A 13301-nucleotide genomic window follows, 5' to 3' on the forward strand; every position below is an offset into this window, starting at 1 on the left:
TCTAGCTGGTGAGCCTGATTAGGAACCCGGAATATTATTTTTCTGCAGTGGACACGTCACGACGGATCGAAAGCTCGATAGCTTCGTTGTCCCGAGCTGGCGCAATCGCCTCGCGGACACAGCGGAATCTCCGATCTTGTTCGGCCGTCCCTTTCATGCATGCAAGACGAAGAAGCTTGCCCCAGGAAATACATATTCAGTAAGTCATAGTACAAAACTGTGCACACAGTGTTTGTTAACCAATAAACATCATCTTCATACGATATATACAGAAAATGTATTTTGATTTGCAACCTGATTAAGTAAGGGAAGAATAGTTAGCCATAGTCTAAAAGCAGCGTCAGCAAACATGTTGCGCGTGGCGAATCAGACAGTCGGTGGCGGATAAGGACAACTGGACACAAGGGATATTTGGTTTTAAGTAAACCATCTCATGATCTCATCAAGGGGGTAAGTACAATAATTGGATAGATCCATAAAGTCGCAAAGGCAGACGTGCACAACAAGAACTGAAGGATGATACGCGTACACAAGTAGTACTCATCCACTCATCACATGCAATGGGCACCAAGCAGTCATCCACCTGTCCAGTGTACACACACCTAACTTGGTCCAAGTACATTTCCAGAAGCATCTACCAACAAAGATGAGCACAGCCAAGAAAATCCATACATACCAAGACAATCCACCCAGGTCATATGCTCTGGAAGTCTGCATCACCCTCAAGCATTACACATCCATATAGACTCCTTGTCAGTTGGGAGACCGAACACCTCCATATGATCTCTTGCAGTGATTCACAAATTTGGCACCTCAACTCATGTTAGGCAAACTACTCATGTTTTACGGCTCAAAATTCCTATTACAGGGTCAAATGGTATGATTCCTAAACCGGCATCAGGGTACACATTACAAAGTCCCCAGAACTAGTGGGCCAAGTCCAAGTGTTGATATTCAGTCTCGCTTTGTGATCTTCGATATATACGTTCTGCCGACGATCACCCCAAGGTATGAGCCAGCGGTCACAACGAGCCCAGCGAGAAGAACGAGCCAGTCTGAAGTCGTGGACTGCACCGCGTAGACCCTCAGACTGATAGTGTTCCAGTAGCTCTCGGTCCACACAGGGTCTGCAACACCCATAGGGTCCGACGAGTTGGCTGGGAGAACATGCCAGGCATTGTCCTCAAACTTCAGCCTGGTTGAGTAGGCAGGGACATACCTAACAAGTGACGGGAATTATAGCAATCAGCAATGATCTTCAACTAAATAAGAAACAAAACAAAATCAGACTGAGTATCATGACTTGTTCTTCACTAGCAGTTGACTTGAACACAAGAACTAGCTACATTATAGTAGAAGATGCCTTAGTTCAATGGTCACTAAACTGCTAAATGCTGATGTATCAAACCGCAAAGAATACTGAACAGAAAATGTAACAACTCCTAAAGAATATTTAGCAGCAAATGAGTTGACCTCCATATTTTAAAAGGGTATGTGCACCTTGAAAGAAATTTACCTGGTTGTTGATACAACACACCTGTCTCCACCCTCAACTTCTGCCCCTACGCATACTTCATTTTCATCGCTGCACTTCCCAGTGCAAGAGCTTATGTTGCTTGCCAAAGTACCAGTCCTGTCTGCCAAGAAGTTCCAAATAAACCGGGAGGTATCATCTGCATATGAAGGAAACTGCGTGCTAGAAGCTGAATCCTGGTAAACACCAACATAATGACTTGGACATGAACTGCTTGTAGAAATGAAGCTCTTCGCGATGCCACACGAAAGACCGGGATCACAGGTCAGTAGACATCCAATCAGTTCTTCTACCAGTGTAACATTCACTCTTATAGTGTTCAGTGTCATGAGATCGACGGGCATATCAGCAGTAGCAAGAATGTACAATGATCTGGCAACCAAAGCAGCAGCTGCTGCTATTGATGAAGAATTGATGTTTGCTGCAGAAAAAAACAATTCACAAGTTTAAAACTGCCCTTGGGTGAGACAAATCACCACATTTGTGAATGGTCAACTTACCAGGGTTATCCAAATAGCTGTGATAAAATCTATTGGAAAATTGGGAATCAAAGTCCTCTAACACAACTCCAGAAGTTGATGTATTCTGCATGTCAACAGAAAACAGACCATGAGGCAACAGTCTTCAATGATAATATCTTGAAAAAATCAGAGTTTGGAAAATTAAATACTCCCTCCGTCCCATGAAACATTGTTTCATGGGACTGAGGGAGTAAAACCTATAAGTGTAACTAAGACCATGATCTATTAGCACATTGGATTCACTACCGAAGAAGCCAATGATTATACCTTTCTCATGAATGCCATTAAAGAAGATGGTGGTACACCAGGGTTTGATGTAGCTGCTGGTTTTACTTTAACATTATCAGAACCAAGTGAATCACTACCACTTTGGAGTCCATCTAACATCTTCTTTGAAATTGATGAATTCTGTTAGAAGCAAAAGATATTAGCAAGATGAAACAGTATTTTATTATTTTTAGAGATATATTCACTCTGAAATTTAACAAGTATTATACAACCTAGCGACTCCCATGTATCACAAAAAGGTATCCTTTTATCAAACTTCTTACAACAAGTGGAGTTCCTACCACCACAACACTACTATAAATTTATTCGACCAGGTTGCATAATGTCAAGAACAATGAGCAAAAAAAGGTTATAATCTCTATGGACAATATGTGCTAGCTAAAGTAACACCATGATAGCAATATAATATATATTTGCGCCATGTGGTGATTCAGAGAATAGTTACCCTTGAAGAATGTGCATAAAATAATGGATGTCCTTGACTTATGCCCTTGCCAACAGAACCAATCTCCAGTACCTGAATCATGTTTGAACCGTTTGTTACAAAAATTAAGCATGACAGGTTGGGGACTTGTCTAATAACAGAAAGGTATAGCACATAGAGACCAAGGTCATACAGTAAACTCGAAAAAAACAAATGAAAATCCATCTTCGCCCATAGATAAAAATATGCAGAAGGCCCATGCATGAAGGGTGGAAAGGATGCCCCTAGGAAAACTTCCATCTGTATAGAATCATATATCATAGTTTGAAGATGCAATCCAATCTGGGACTCACCTGCTCAATCATTGAGCTGTTAATGCCATTCACGGAATCATCACCTTCATCTATTTCCTGTAAGAACTTTCTGCTACCAAGATAACCCCAGGCTTCACCATCGAAAGCAGCAAACACAAGCTGCAATATATATGGCATGATGTCGATCAGGAACAAGAACCAGTATGGTTTAGGAAACAGCCACCACAAATTGTGCCACACCAGATGTCAAACATACTGAATCTAAGGCTTCAATGCATAACTAAGAACTTAAAGAAAGATTCAGAGGAGGCAAATTCACAATAAGTATAACAAAAGGTACATAAATAGGTGAAGACCTACAGGGTACCGGTGATAACATGGAAGCAACTAACTAAGCAATTTCCCATGGTAGAGTACCTGTTTCTTGAGTTTGCTTAGATCATGAAGGTGAGAAAGAGCATCAACAGCAGTGAGCAAAGCAATCAATCCCTGTGTAGAAGTTAATATTATTTTGAAATGCAAATAAGCAATACAAAGAAGACAATCATGTATGTCTAACACTTACTGATATGGGAGAATCAGCACCCAGACTACGGTCCCGAAAGAATGATGCAGAGTCCTGGGATGCAACGACCATTATAATTGGTTTCTGATCCTTCATGGATGCATTGCTCATTGCTGGTAATGAAGCCCAGACACTGCCCTTCAAATACGAGGATCAAAAGTTGACATAGAAAATAGATAAAAAATGCATGCAGTAGATATAACATTAGCAATTGGCAGAGGCTATCTTGGAACTCTATGCATAATATCGTGAACATCATAGCAAAATGCCTATGCAAGGAAATAAGTACCAACCTCTGTCCTCCTAAGGGCAAGCACGACTGCGCTTTGAGACAGGACTCTGAGTCATGTGTTTCAGCTTTTGTTGTCTGGAGTTCATGCCAATTAGAAGAATAGAATTAATTGCATCAGTGGCAATACTTCTACTATCAATAAACATGTGCTGACAGAAGTAAAGAAAAAATGATAAGAAATGCCGAACCTGCATAACAAGGTCAAATTCTGCCACATTTGGTTGATATCCATTGTTAGACTTTTCATTCTTGTCCGCAATCTATAATTGACAGCGATGACCAATTATATAGGATTGTAATTTTCAAGTGTGATGTTACAATAAAAAAATGAACCAAAATAAACTACTGTAGATAAAAGAAGACAGAATACCTTCCGCAGAGTTTGTGTGCTCTCTTCTGAAAGTAGAAAAGCAGGAAAGGCATATCTGTTCCACATAATACCTGACCCCTACAAGGTAAAACTGTATCGGTAACAGAAGCATACTTGAAGCATCATGGCAGACTTTACATTAAAGAGAAAGAAAAATGGTTTAACTCTCAAGGGGTGGTACCATTCGAGTCAAACAAAGAACTTACAGCAGAATTCCAATCATGGCTGACATTTGAGTATGGTGCAAACTCCTCTTGTGGAAATTTTCTATCCGGTGACAGCTCTACACATTCAAAAACAGTATGTTTCTTATGGAGTAAAGGCAACAAAAACATATAGAAAAAACACACAAAATAGGGAGATATTGAAAACTGACCTAGTAAGTTGCTATGCACACCATTTGACTCAACCAGTACACCAGCAACCATATGGTAAAGTTCTGGATCCTTGGATACCCTAAAAAGTAACATACCAAATGTTCTCATCTCTTAACGCATCAAGGGCAATGCAGCTCTAAAAGAAAACCACAAATATTATGTAACAACTTTTATTTATGTTTTCCCATCAAGGAAGAGAGATATGGAAACAAACTTCTTTTTTCACTGCCATGAACAAACATCAAAAGATACAATGATTTAAAATTTGTATACACGATTTCAGCAATGCGATCTTATACCTCAGAAAGAAATTTGACATCTGATCTAAGGGAAGAAGAACTGCAGACGGTTGAACCAGCTGGTCAATGCTGTTGAATCTTACAACCGGCGCAATAATCTGGCCGTGCCCAGGATCTGATTACACAAAAGAAATGCCGAGAACCAATTACGCTCTAGAACACACATCTGTTAACTTGTCATGGTCACAAAACATGAGAGCCATCTTAGTTTTTGTGTACAGCATAAGAGCAGACCAAGATACTCACTAGCGCAGCCGATTTCACCAGAAAGATTCAGCAACCTGACACAAGGGAAGCTCTCAATGTTTACGTACATTGCCTTGACAAGATCTGGAACAGATTCCAGTGTGGCACCATCTCCTAGAAAAACACAAAGACAGCATGAACCTCTTGCTAGAGACTAGAGTACAGCAAGTGAGAGAAAATGAAATTGAAAGAGGTACTATCTATAGACAAGCCAGAACTAATCATACCGCTTTTCAAACAAACAAATCGAGTTTCCAGGTATAATTTATTTCAAGCAAATGGCACGAGTGAGAAGTATGCAGGCGCTTGTACAGCAACCATACTAGTTTCGCAAGTAATCACTTGTCGTAACAGCACATGATCACATTGTACAGACACAAGTATTGGAATAATGACATGAAACTCACGCTGGCTGAACTCAAACGACTGGCTTGGCTTCACAATACGTTTCCTTGTTATAAATATGATGAGGTGTGGCTGTGGCCTAGTATAGCAAATTAGCAATAGCAGCAATTCCAGAATTGAGACGGGCCTAGTCTAGCAATAGCAATAGCAGAGCCTGATCACATCCACACTCCATGCACAGCAGGAGCTTGAGCCTGCAACTAACTAACTAACTAACTAACTAACTAGGTCTACTAGTCCGCTACCTCAAGGTCGCAGGCAGCGAGACGGGCCTAAACCCTACACAGATTCGCCATAGAAGCTAGTGCCGCGGAACAGAACGTTGGAAGCAAGCGCGAGATAGATCGTGTAGATTGAACTCGAAAAGTAATTTGGAGATAAACAGACCGATTAGGCGAGGAATTGTTGAGAAGAAAGAGGGTTTTGCGATTGGCGAGATAGAGAGGGCCGGCTGACCTGAGACGGCGGGGGCGAGGAAGACGAGGAGGACGCAGGCGGCGGCCGCGAGGAGGCCGGCCGCCATGGCGGGCGGGCGGGCGCGGCGGCGATCTGGGGCTTGGGCGGCGAGTGGACGAGACGAGTGCCGTCGTCGCCTGTTTGGAGGGGAGAATTGATTTTTACTGATATCCCCATCTGTCCTTGTTATCTGTTTGGTTAGCTGCTGTTAATAAAAGAAAACTGCTCCATATTTTCTATTCGAACTGACTAATCTGCCCCTGCCCGCTCGCGCGCCTCCTCCCCGACCCAGCCGCCAGAGCAGCTGTGCCCCGCCGTCCCCTTGCCCCTGGCTGCTCCGGCCACCCTCTTCTCCATCCGCCGCCCTCCATTGCTGCTCAAGGTAAGGCAAGGTCCCCTTTACATTTTCCATGGGTTTGGCTTGATTTCTCTCCTAGTCCAATCCCCAAAAACTAGGCCTTAGGTCAATCCCTAAAGCTGACTTCGCCGGGGACGAGCGCTGCCGGGAGTTCCGTCGCCCAACTGGTGGTCTCTTTCTCCATGGTCTCCACGACCGGAACCGGAAGAGGGGACTAGGGGAAGGGCCGTGTTGGGCTTTGAGTCCAGAGGAGAAGAAAGGCCTAATTGACGGCCCAATAACTCGGCTCAGTTCGTCTTCCTCAATCGGCTAGCCAGAGCCGCGCCGGCGCCGCCAGTCCCATTGCTCACCTTGGTTCGCTCTGCGCCAGCGCCAGAGAGAGAGAGAACTAGTCCGCTCCGCGGCGCCGCCTACGCACCCGCGTCCGACTAAGCCGCCACCGCCGCCTCCTTTTCGCCGCGGCTAACTGCTGGTCGAGCACGTCGACGCGTTCCCCAGCGTATCGTCGCTAGGCTGCTGCTACCAACGGTGATTCCCCAACACCACAATCCCCAACGAGTCTCATGTCTCGCTGATTTCCTCCGATTTCCTATCGTTACAGTTACATATATACCTTGAATCCTCGAATAGATGTATTTTTACTATCAACCCAACAGAAATAAACCAAGAGATCAAATAAACTGTTATCGTTTTTGCCGTGTTCCATCTATTTCGTTGGACAATAGGCATTGAGTAGAATTGCGTAATCGAGCCGTACTACTTTTTTATTTTGGCTTTGGAATGGTTACTTTCCGGCAATGTTATTATAAGTGCTTATTATTTTTCGGCATGTGGATTGCTCGAATCCTGGCACCGCCACCCTTGTAGTAACCATCACGTGATGTGCCTGACGTTTCTGCTCATTTGCTTCGGTTGCAGTTCGAGCATGGAGGAGGATAGCAACGCGCTGATTTTGCCCTGCAAGAGGAAGAACAAGGCGCAAGGGTATTATTTTATTGTCAATCCATATAAATAAATAAACGAAGAGATCAGATAAACTGTTACCGTTTTTGCCATGTTTCATCTATTTCGTTGGGCATTAGGCATTGCGTACTATTTTTTTTTTTTTGGGCATGTGGATTGTTTGAATCCTGGCACCACCACCCTGGTATCCATCACGTGATGTACCTGAGGTTTCTGTTCGTTTGCTTCAATTGCAGTTCGAGCATGGAGGGGGATAGCAACGCCCTGATTTTGCCCTGCAAGAGGAAGAACAACGCGCAAGGGAAAGGCAAGGTAATGTAAAAAAAAATTGGGCCCTCTTTCTTGGGTTTTCTTCTCAACCGATGTCTGGATGAGATTGTGGGCGTCATGTAACCTCTGCAGCATTACCAGGATGGCAAGAAAAACAAGGGCAAGGAGGACCCTAAGATGAGCAAGACTCAGCTAAAGAAGCTGCACAAATTGGTGGTGCGCCTCGCTACCCTTGCCATTTGCCAAGTAGTAGAACTTCTTTTGTTGCTGGTTAGCTTTAGTGTGCGTATCAGTATTGATGCCTGCCTAATTGTTCCCAGGAAGAAAAGCAAAAGAAGGCACTGCAAGCAAAGAGCATCGAAACTTTGCAGTATGTTTTTGTCTTATTTTGTTATGTTCTATGATGGTTTTGGGTTTCCTCTGACAACTGTGTATGAAACTGGCCCTGCACAATAGGGAGCACAGGATTGCTGATGATGTATATTCACTGCTGCACACTACGGGATCTATTGGTCAAGTAATACTTTTATATCTGTAACACCTGGATTGGTTACTATCTCACTGCAAACTTATTTCTTAATGGTATTGTGTTATACTGCAGGCCGATACTATGAAAGAAAAACGTAGGCGTGCTGTGCAGTTCTCCAAGGCTGGTTTAGATGTACCTGAAGAACTTTCGCTATTTAAGAAAAACTGTGATCGGAAAGGTGTTCCTGAAGACAGCGAAGCTGTGCTAGAAGCTTCCCCAGTGAAGTTTATTAAGGCAGCAAAACATGATTATCCTGGCAGTGAACGAAAGGATCATGAGAATGATTCAGTGAAACCTATGATGGGTTTTGGCGTGAGCATTCTGGAACAAAAAACTGAAGGGACTAAAAATGATGCTGGCATTTCGGTACATCAGAGCATTCCGGAACAAAAAACTGAGACTAATGATGATGCTGACATTTTGGCACATCATACAGTTCAGTCATCTGTGCCAAATTGCTCTGCCGCAGAGATAGATTTGCAGGTAACTGGTCCACAACTGTACTACTTTCGACTCATTAATATCTAATTGATCTAAAAGCACGCTAGATTTACCTATTCAGTAAGTGGCAGAAAATCAGAAAGCTGGTGCCATGTTCTGTGTTAATTCAACCATTATACTTTTGTTAGGATGAAGAGCCACAACAAAGTGAAGCTTCTGTACAGGAGTGCTTCAATCTTCCAATTGTGGTGCCTGTGTCAAGACCACCTGAGGTTGAGAAGGCGAGGAGGGATCTCCCAATAATAATGATGGAGCAGGAAATAATGGAAGCTATCTACGAAAATTCTGTGGTAATTCTGTGTGGAGAAACAGGCTGTGGTAAAACTACTCAGGTCCCTCAGGTGAGCCTGCCCACACATGGTGTCTCTTAAACATTGGTTTAAACTAGTACTTCTGATCCTATCTGCTTGTGTTAAGTAGGTGCCAACTTTTTCATAGCTCTTTATACTACTTGTGTTTTGCAGTTCTTATACGAAGCCGGCTTTGGCACAAGCAATCGAGCTGATAGAAAAGGGATGATTGGTATCACCCAACCACGGCGTGTTGCTGTTCTTGCCACATCCAAGCGGGTGTCTTATGAGTTAGGACTTAAGCTAGGAAAGGAGGTTGGTTTTCAAGTTAGGCATGATAAACAGGTTGGAAGTAAATGTTCCATCAAGTTTATGACAGATGGTATTTTGCTGCGAGAGGTTCAGGTTGTGTACTTTTCCTGGTTGCTCCTGTCAGTCTATTTTGTTCAATCATTAAAGTTTCTTGTTGTAATAAACTGATAACTCAGTGCTAAAAACGATGAACCCATGACCAGAAATGCAACAAAGTGGTATATCTGACACTTTTTACTGCCATAACTGTAGATGACTCAAATTTATAAATAATTCTAGTGAGGTTTAAACTTGCTTATAGTGGTTTAGTCGGTTTCTTGATTAGTCGTCTTCCATATGTATTTCATTACACAGTCAGTTGTCTACCTGTAATTGTATAATTTTTACAAATTTTATCTATACATCAAGTGATTTGCTCTTCTGAAATGCTTATGTGATCTTTAATTGAAGCTGTGTCTGACATAACAAAGATTGAAACTCCTTACCACATGGCTTACTGATCTTTTGCAGGGTGACATTCTGTTGAAAAAATATTCGGTGATCATCTTGGACGAGGCACATGAAAGGAGTTTGAACACAGATATACTTATCGGGATGCTTTCTAGAATTATAAATCTTCGCAAGGTTAGATCTCATGAGCTTGCCCCATTTTCATTTTAATGAAAGCAAAAACGTGCAGGCATGGCTAACTTCTGTGCATATCAAAGGATACGATTGCAGCTCAACAGAAAGCAATACGCTCTGGGATGAACATTAAGCCAGAAGATATGATTAGTCCGCTGAAAGTGGTGCTGATGAGTGCTACCTTGCAATTAAAGGATTTTATTTCAAACAGAAGATTGTTTGATGTGATTCCACCCGCTGTAGAGGTACCTGCACGACAATTTCCAGTAACAGTTCACTTCACAAAGAAGACACATGACGATTATTTGTCACAAGCTTATAAAAAGGTTCTGTCAATCCACAAGAATCTACCACCAGGTGGAATCCTTGTATTTGTTACTGGACAACGAGAAGTGGATTATTTATGTAAAAAACTGCAAAGAGCATCCAAGCGGCAAATTGGTAAGAAGCCTGAACGGGTTGGAGATGAGTATGGTTCAAGAACAGAAATAGATGAGAAGGAAATTTTTGAAGCATATGATATTGATAGAACTGAACCTGAGCACCAAGACGGCATGTTTTCCTCATATGGTGAAGATGAAATGGATGATGGGCTAAACGTCGATTCTTCTGATGCTGAAACAGAGAGTGAGATGGAGACTGACAGTGATGATGAGGATTCCATTGCACATGAAACTGCAGAAGATGGACCAGTGTTATCATCTTTGAAAGGTGCTGTGAGTTCATCTGTACTGAAGGCGTCCTTTAAAGCTATATCAGGAATATCAGGAGAACCGGAAACTGCTGAGGAATTGAGCAATGCGACAAATGCGGAGAAGTCAAATCCTTCTATTCCTTTCAGTAAATGTACAGATCCTAAATCTGTTTCACGTGCTAGGCTTCATGTTTTACCACTGTATGCAATGCTACCAGCTTCGCAGCAGCTTAGAGTGTTTCACGATATCCCCGAAGGAGAAAGATTAGTTGTTGTGGCAACTAATGTTGCAGAAACCTCTTTAACGATTCCTGGTATAACATATGTGGTTGATACTGGAAAAGAAAAGGTTAAGAACTATGATCATGCCACGGGGATGGCAAGTTATGAAGTCCAGTGGATAAGCAAGGCATCAGCATCCCAACGTGCTGGGAGAGCTGGAAGAACTGGGCCTGGCCACTGTTACCGTCTCTACTCAGGTGCAGCATATGGTAAAGATGATTTATTTCCTGAGTTCTCTGAGCCAGAGATCAAGAAAATGCCAGTTGAAGGCATTGTGCTTATGCTCAAGTTTATGACAATAAATAAGGTAATGCACTTAAAAGCTATTTATCTTTTTTTAATCATCTTTTTTCATGTGTTACCTTTTGTCCTATTTTTCATGCAAATATGATTGTTGCAGGTTGTAAACTTTCCTTTCCCTACGCCTCCTAACAAGGAAAGTTTGGTTGAAGCTGAGTGTTGCTTGAAGACATTAGAAGCACTTGACAGCGAAGGAATACCTACATCAATGGGAAAGGCTATGGCGCAATACCCCATGAGCCCACGGCATTCCCGTCTTCTTCTGACAATAATTAAAATTTTGAAGAGTCAGCAAGGCTGTACTAGATCTAACTTAATATTGGGATACGCAACTGCTGCTGCATCAGCTTTGAGTTATGTGAATCCTTTTCTCATTCAGGGAGACACTAGTAGAGAATCAAACCAGGATGGCTCTGATCCAGAACATAAGGATCAGAATGAAAGAAAGAGACAGAAGAAGCTCAAGGCCATGGTTCAAGAGGCACGGAAGGATTTTTCCATCCCTAGTAGTGATGCTTTAACCATTGCTCATGCTTTGCGGTCATTTGAGTGTTCAAGGAACCCAGTGGAATTCTGCAGAGATTACTCCCTACACCTCAAAACAATGGAAGAGATGTCGAAATTGAGAAAGCAGCTTCTTCGATTAATATTCCACCATAGCAAATCTTGTGATGAATTTGCTTGGAATTTCGGAGGTCCTGGGGATGTTGAACAGGCCTGGAGGAGTGAAACCGACAAAAAACCAATGCTGAATGAAGAGGAACTTCTGGGGCAAGGAATATGTGCTGGGTGGGCCGATAGGGTTGCAAAGAAGATTAACACTTTCTCTGGATTGTCAAAAGAGGATCGAAAGGTTCGAGCTGCACGTTATCAATCTTGCATCCTCGATGATACAATATATCTCCACCGAGCATCTTCTGTTACCCAAATTCCACCAGAGTATGTAGTTTACTCTGAGCTACTAAATACAAAGAGATCATACATGCATGGCGTGACCAGTGTAAAGCCAGGATGGCTGTTGAAATATGCCAGTTCTCTCTGCACCTTCTCAGCACCACTGGAGGATCCAAAACCCTACTACGAGCCTAAGAGTGACCAGGTCTACTGCTATGTTAGTCCCATCTTTTCTCGACATAATTGGCAGCTTCCACTGCACAGTTTACCCATCAAAGACCCCACCAGTCGGTTGCAGATATTTGCATGGGCTTTGCTGAAAGGGGATGTCTTGCCGTGTCTAAGGGTGGTTCAGAAGTTCCTGTCTCTGTCGCCATCTGCTGTCCTTGGGCCTGCCAGCCAAAGAAGAGTTGGAGATCTTCTTAGCAGGATGAAGAATGGTGAAAAATTAATAGACAGCCGGGCAGCATTGAGACATAAATGGAGTACCGATCCAGATTTTCTTTATCCTGAGATTCATGCATGGATACAGGGAAAGTATCAGAGCCAGTTTGACGCAATATGGGAACAAATGCACCAGGAAGTTCGGCTCGAGGGACATGAACTTTTCCCAAAGAGGTTCAAGAAAGTTAAGGCGTAGTTGTTCAAGCAGAATATGTGTTGGAATTGCTTGACTGTCGGAAGCCCACTGACGTGCAGTTGTGGGCCCATGATGAAGATGGGGTCTGCGGCAAACAGGGACAGAAAGCAGTCACCAGTTGAGCTAGATAGTGAGGTCCATAAGTAGCGTTTGCTGCAAACGAACACAAATGGTTGCAGCAGGTTTCACTCTGCGCCCACGCTTAGGATGATGTTCCCTTAGGATGTTTTATTATTTCTGCGCCCACAAATGGTTGCAGCAGGTTTCACTCTGCGCCCACGCTTAGGATGATGTTCCCTTAGGATGTTTTATTATTTCTGGTTTTAAACATATGCAACATACATTGCCGTAATCAAGGTGGAATGTAATCTTTGGTACTCAAGCTTATTTATAGATAGTGCAATGGGAGAAGGTTATACATTCGTCTGTTGGGTGGTGTAGCCCCTCTTTCTTGCCATGGCGCAATATACAGTATTTAATTAGCTTTGCAATTTATGATATGTTGTTTTGTCAAGACATGTTGTTGCTCTTAATTGATCCTCGAGTCAAGCTT

The 13301-nt window shown here is 42.8% G+C and overlaps 2 protein-coding genes across 2 annotated transcripts; one reads left to right on the top strand and one right to left on the bottom strand.

Moving 5' to 3' along the window:
* Positions 1-395: 395 nt before the first annotated feature.
* Positions 396-6173, bottom strand: LOC124693085 (nicastrin). Its single transcript, XM_047226537.1, has 16 exons — positions 6092-6173; positions 5231-5344; positions 4985-5099; positions 4685-4764; positions 4515-4591; positions 4309-4386; positions 4127-4198; positions 3940-4013; positions 3647-3779; positions 3499-3570; positions 3121-3240; positions 2789-2860; positions 2323-2463; positions 2035-2119; positions 1517-1955; positions 396-1219 (listed from the first exon to the last, which is right to left on the bottom strand). Exons 1-16 carry the CDS (start codon positions 6156-6158, stop codon positions 955-957), a joined length of 2004 nt encoding a protein of 667 aa, XP_047082493.1. The 5' UTR covers positions 6159-6173; the 3' UTR covers positions 396-954.
* Positions 6174-7324: 1151 nt separating this feature from the next.
* LOC124693086 (ATP-dependent RNA helicase DEAH13) lies at positions 7325-12964 on the top strand. The gene is made up of 11 exons (XM_047226538.1): positions 7325-7433; positions 7649-7724; positions 7824-7898; positions 8003-8052; positions 8139-8199; positions 8284-8694; positions 8841-9053; positions 9177-9407; positions 9825-9938; positions 10022-11221; positions 11315-12964. Exons 1-11 carry the CDS (start codon positions 7330-7332, stop codon positions 12746-12748), a joined length of 3969 nt encoding a protein of 1322 aa, XP_047082494.1. The 5' UTR covers positions 7325-7329; the 3' UTR covers positions 12749-12964.
* Positions 12965-13301: the final 337 nt, after the last annotated feature.

This window comes from Lolium rigidum, chromosome 2, assembly GCF_022539505.1.
Source record: "Lolium rigidum isolate FL_2022 chromosome 2, APGP_CSIRO_Lrig_0.1, whole genome shotgun sequence".
NCBI classification, from domain to species: Eukaryota; Viridiplantae; Streptophyta; class Magnoliopsida; order Poales; family Poaceae; genus Lolium; species Lolium rigidum.

Excerpts from the sequence above, each read along its gene's own strand:
- LOC124693085 (XM_047226537.1), bottom strand. The coding sequence starts at position 6,158 with ATGGCGGCCGGCCTCCTCGCGGCCGCCGCCTGCGTCCTCCTCGTCTTC. Across the intron at positions 5,345-6,091 it reads CCTCGCCCCCGCCGTCTCAG|GAGATGGTGCCACACTGGAA; the intron begins GTCAGCCGGCCC and ends GTGTTTTTCTAG. Across the intron at positions 4,014-4,126 it reads AATTTGACCTTGTTATGCAG|ACAACAAAAGCTGAAACACA; the intron begins GTTCGGCATTTC and ends CATGAACTCCAG.
- LOC124693086 (XM_047226538.1), top strand. The coding sequence starts at position 7,330 with ATGTGCCTGACGTTTCTGCTCATTTGCTTCGGTTGCAGTTCGAGCATG. Across the intron at positions 7,899-8,002 it reads AGAAGCTGCACAAATTGGTG|GAAGAAAAGCAAAAGAAGGC; the intron begins GTGCGCCTCGCT and ends AATTGTTCCCAG. Across the intron at positions 8,695-8,840 it reads CCGCAGAGATAGATTTGCAG|GATGAAGAGCCACAACAAAG; the intron begins GTAACTGGTCCA and ends TACTTTTGTTAG.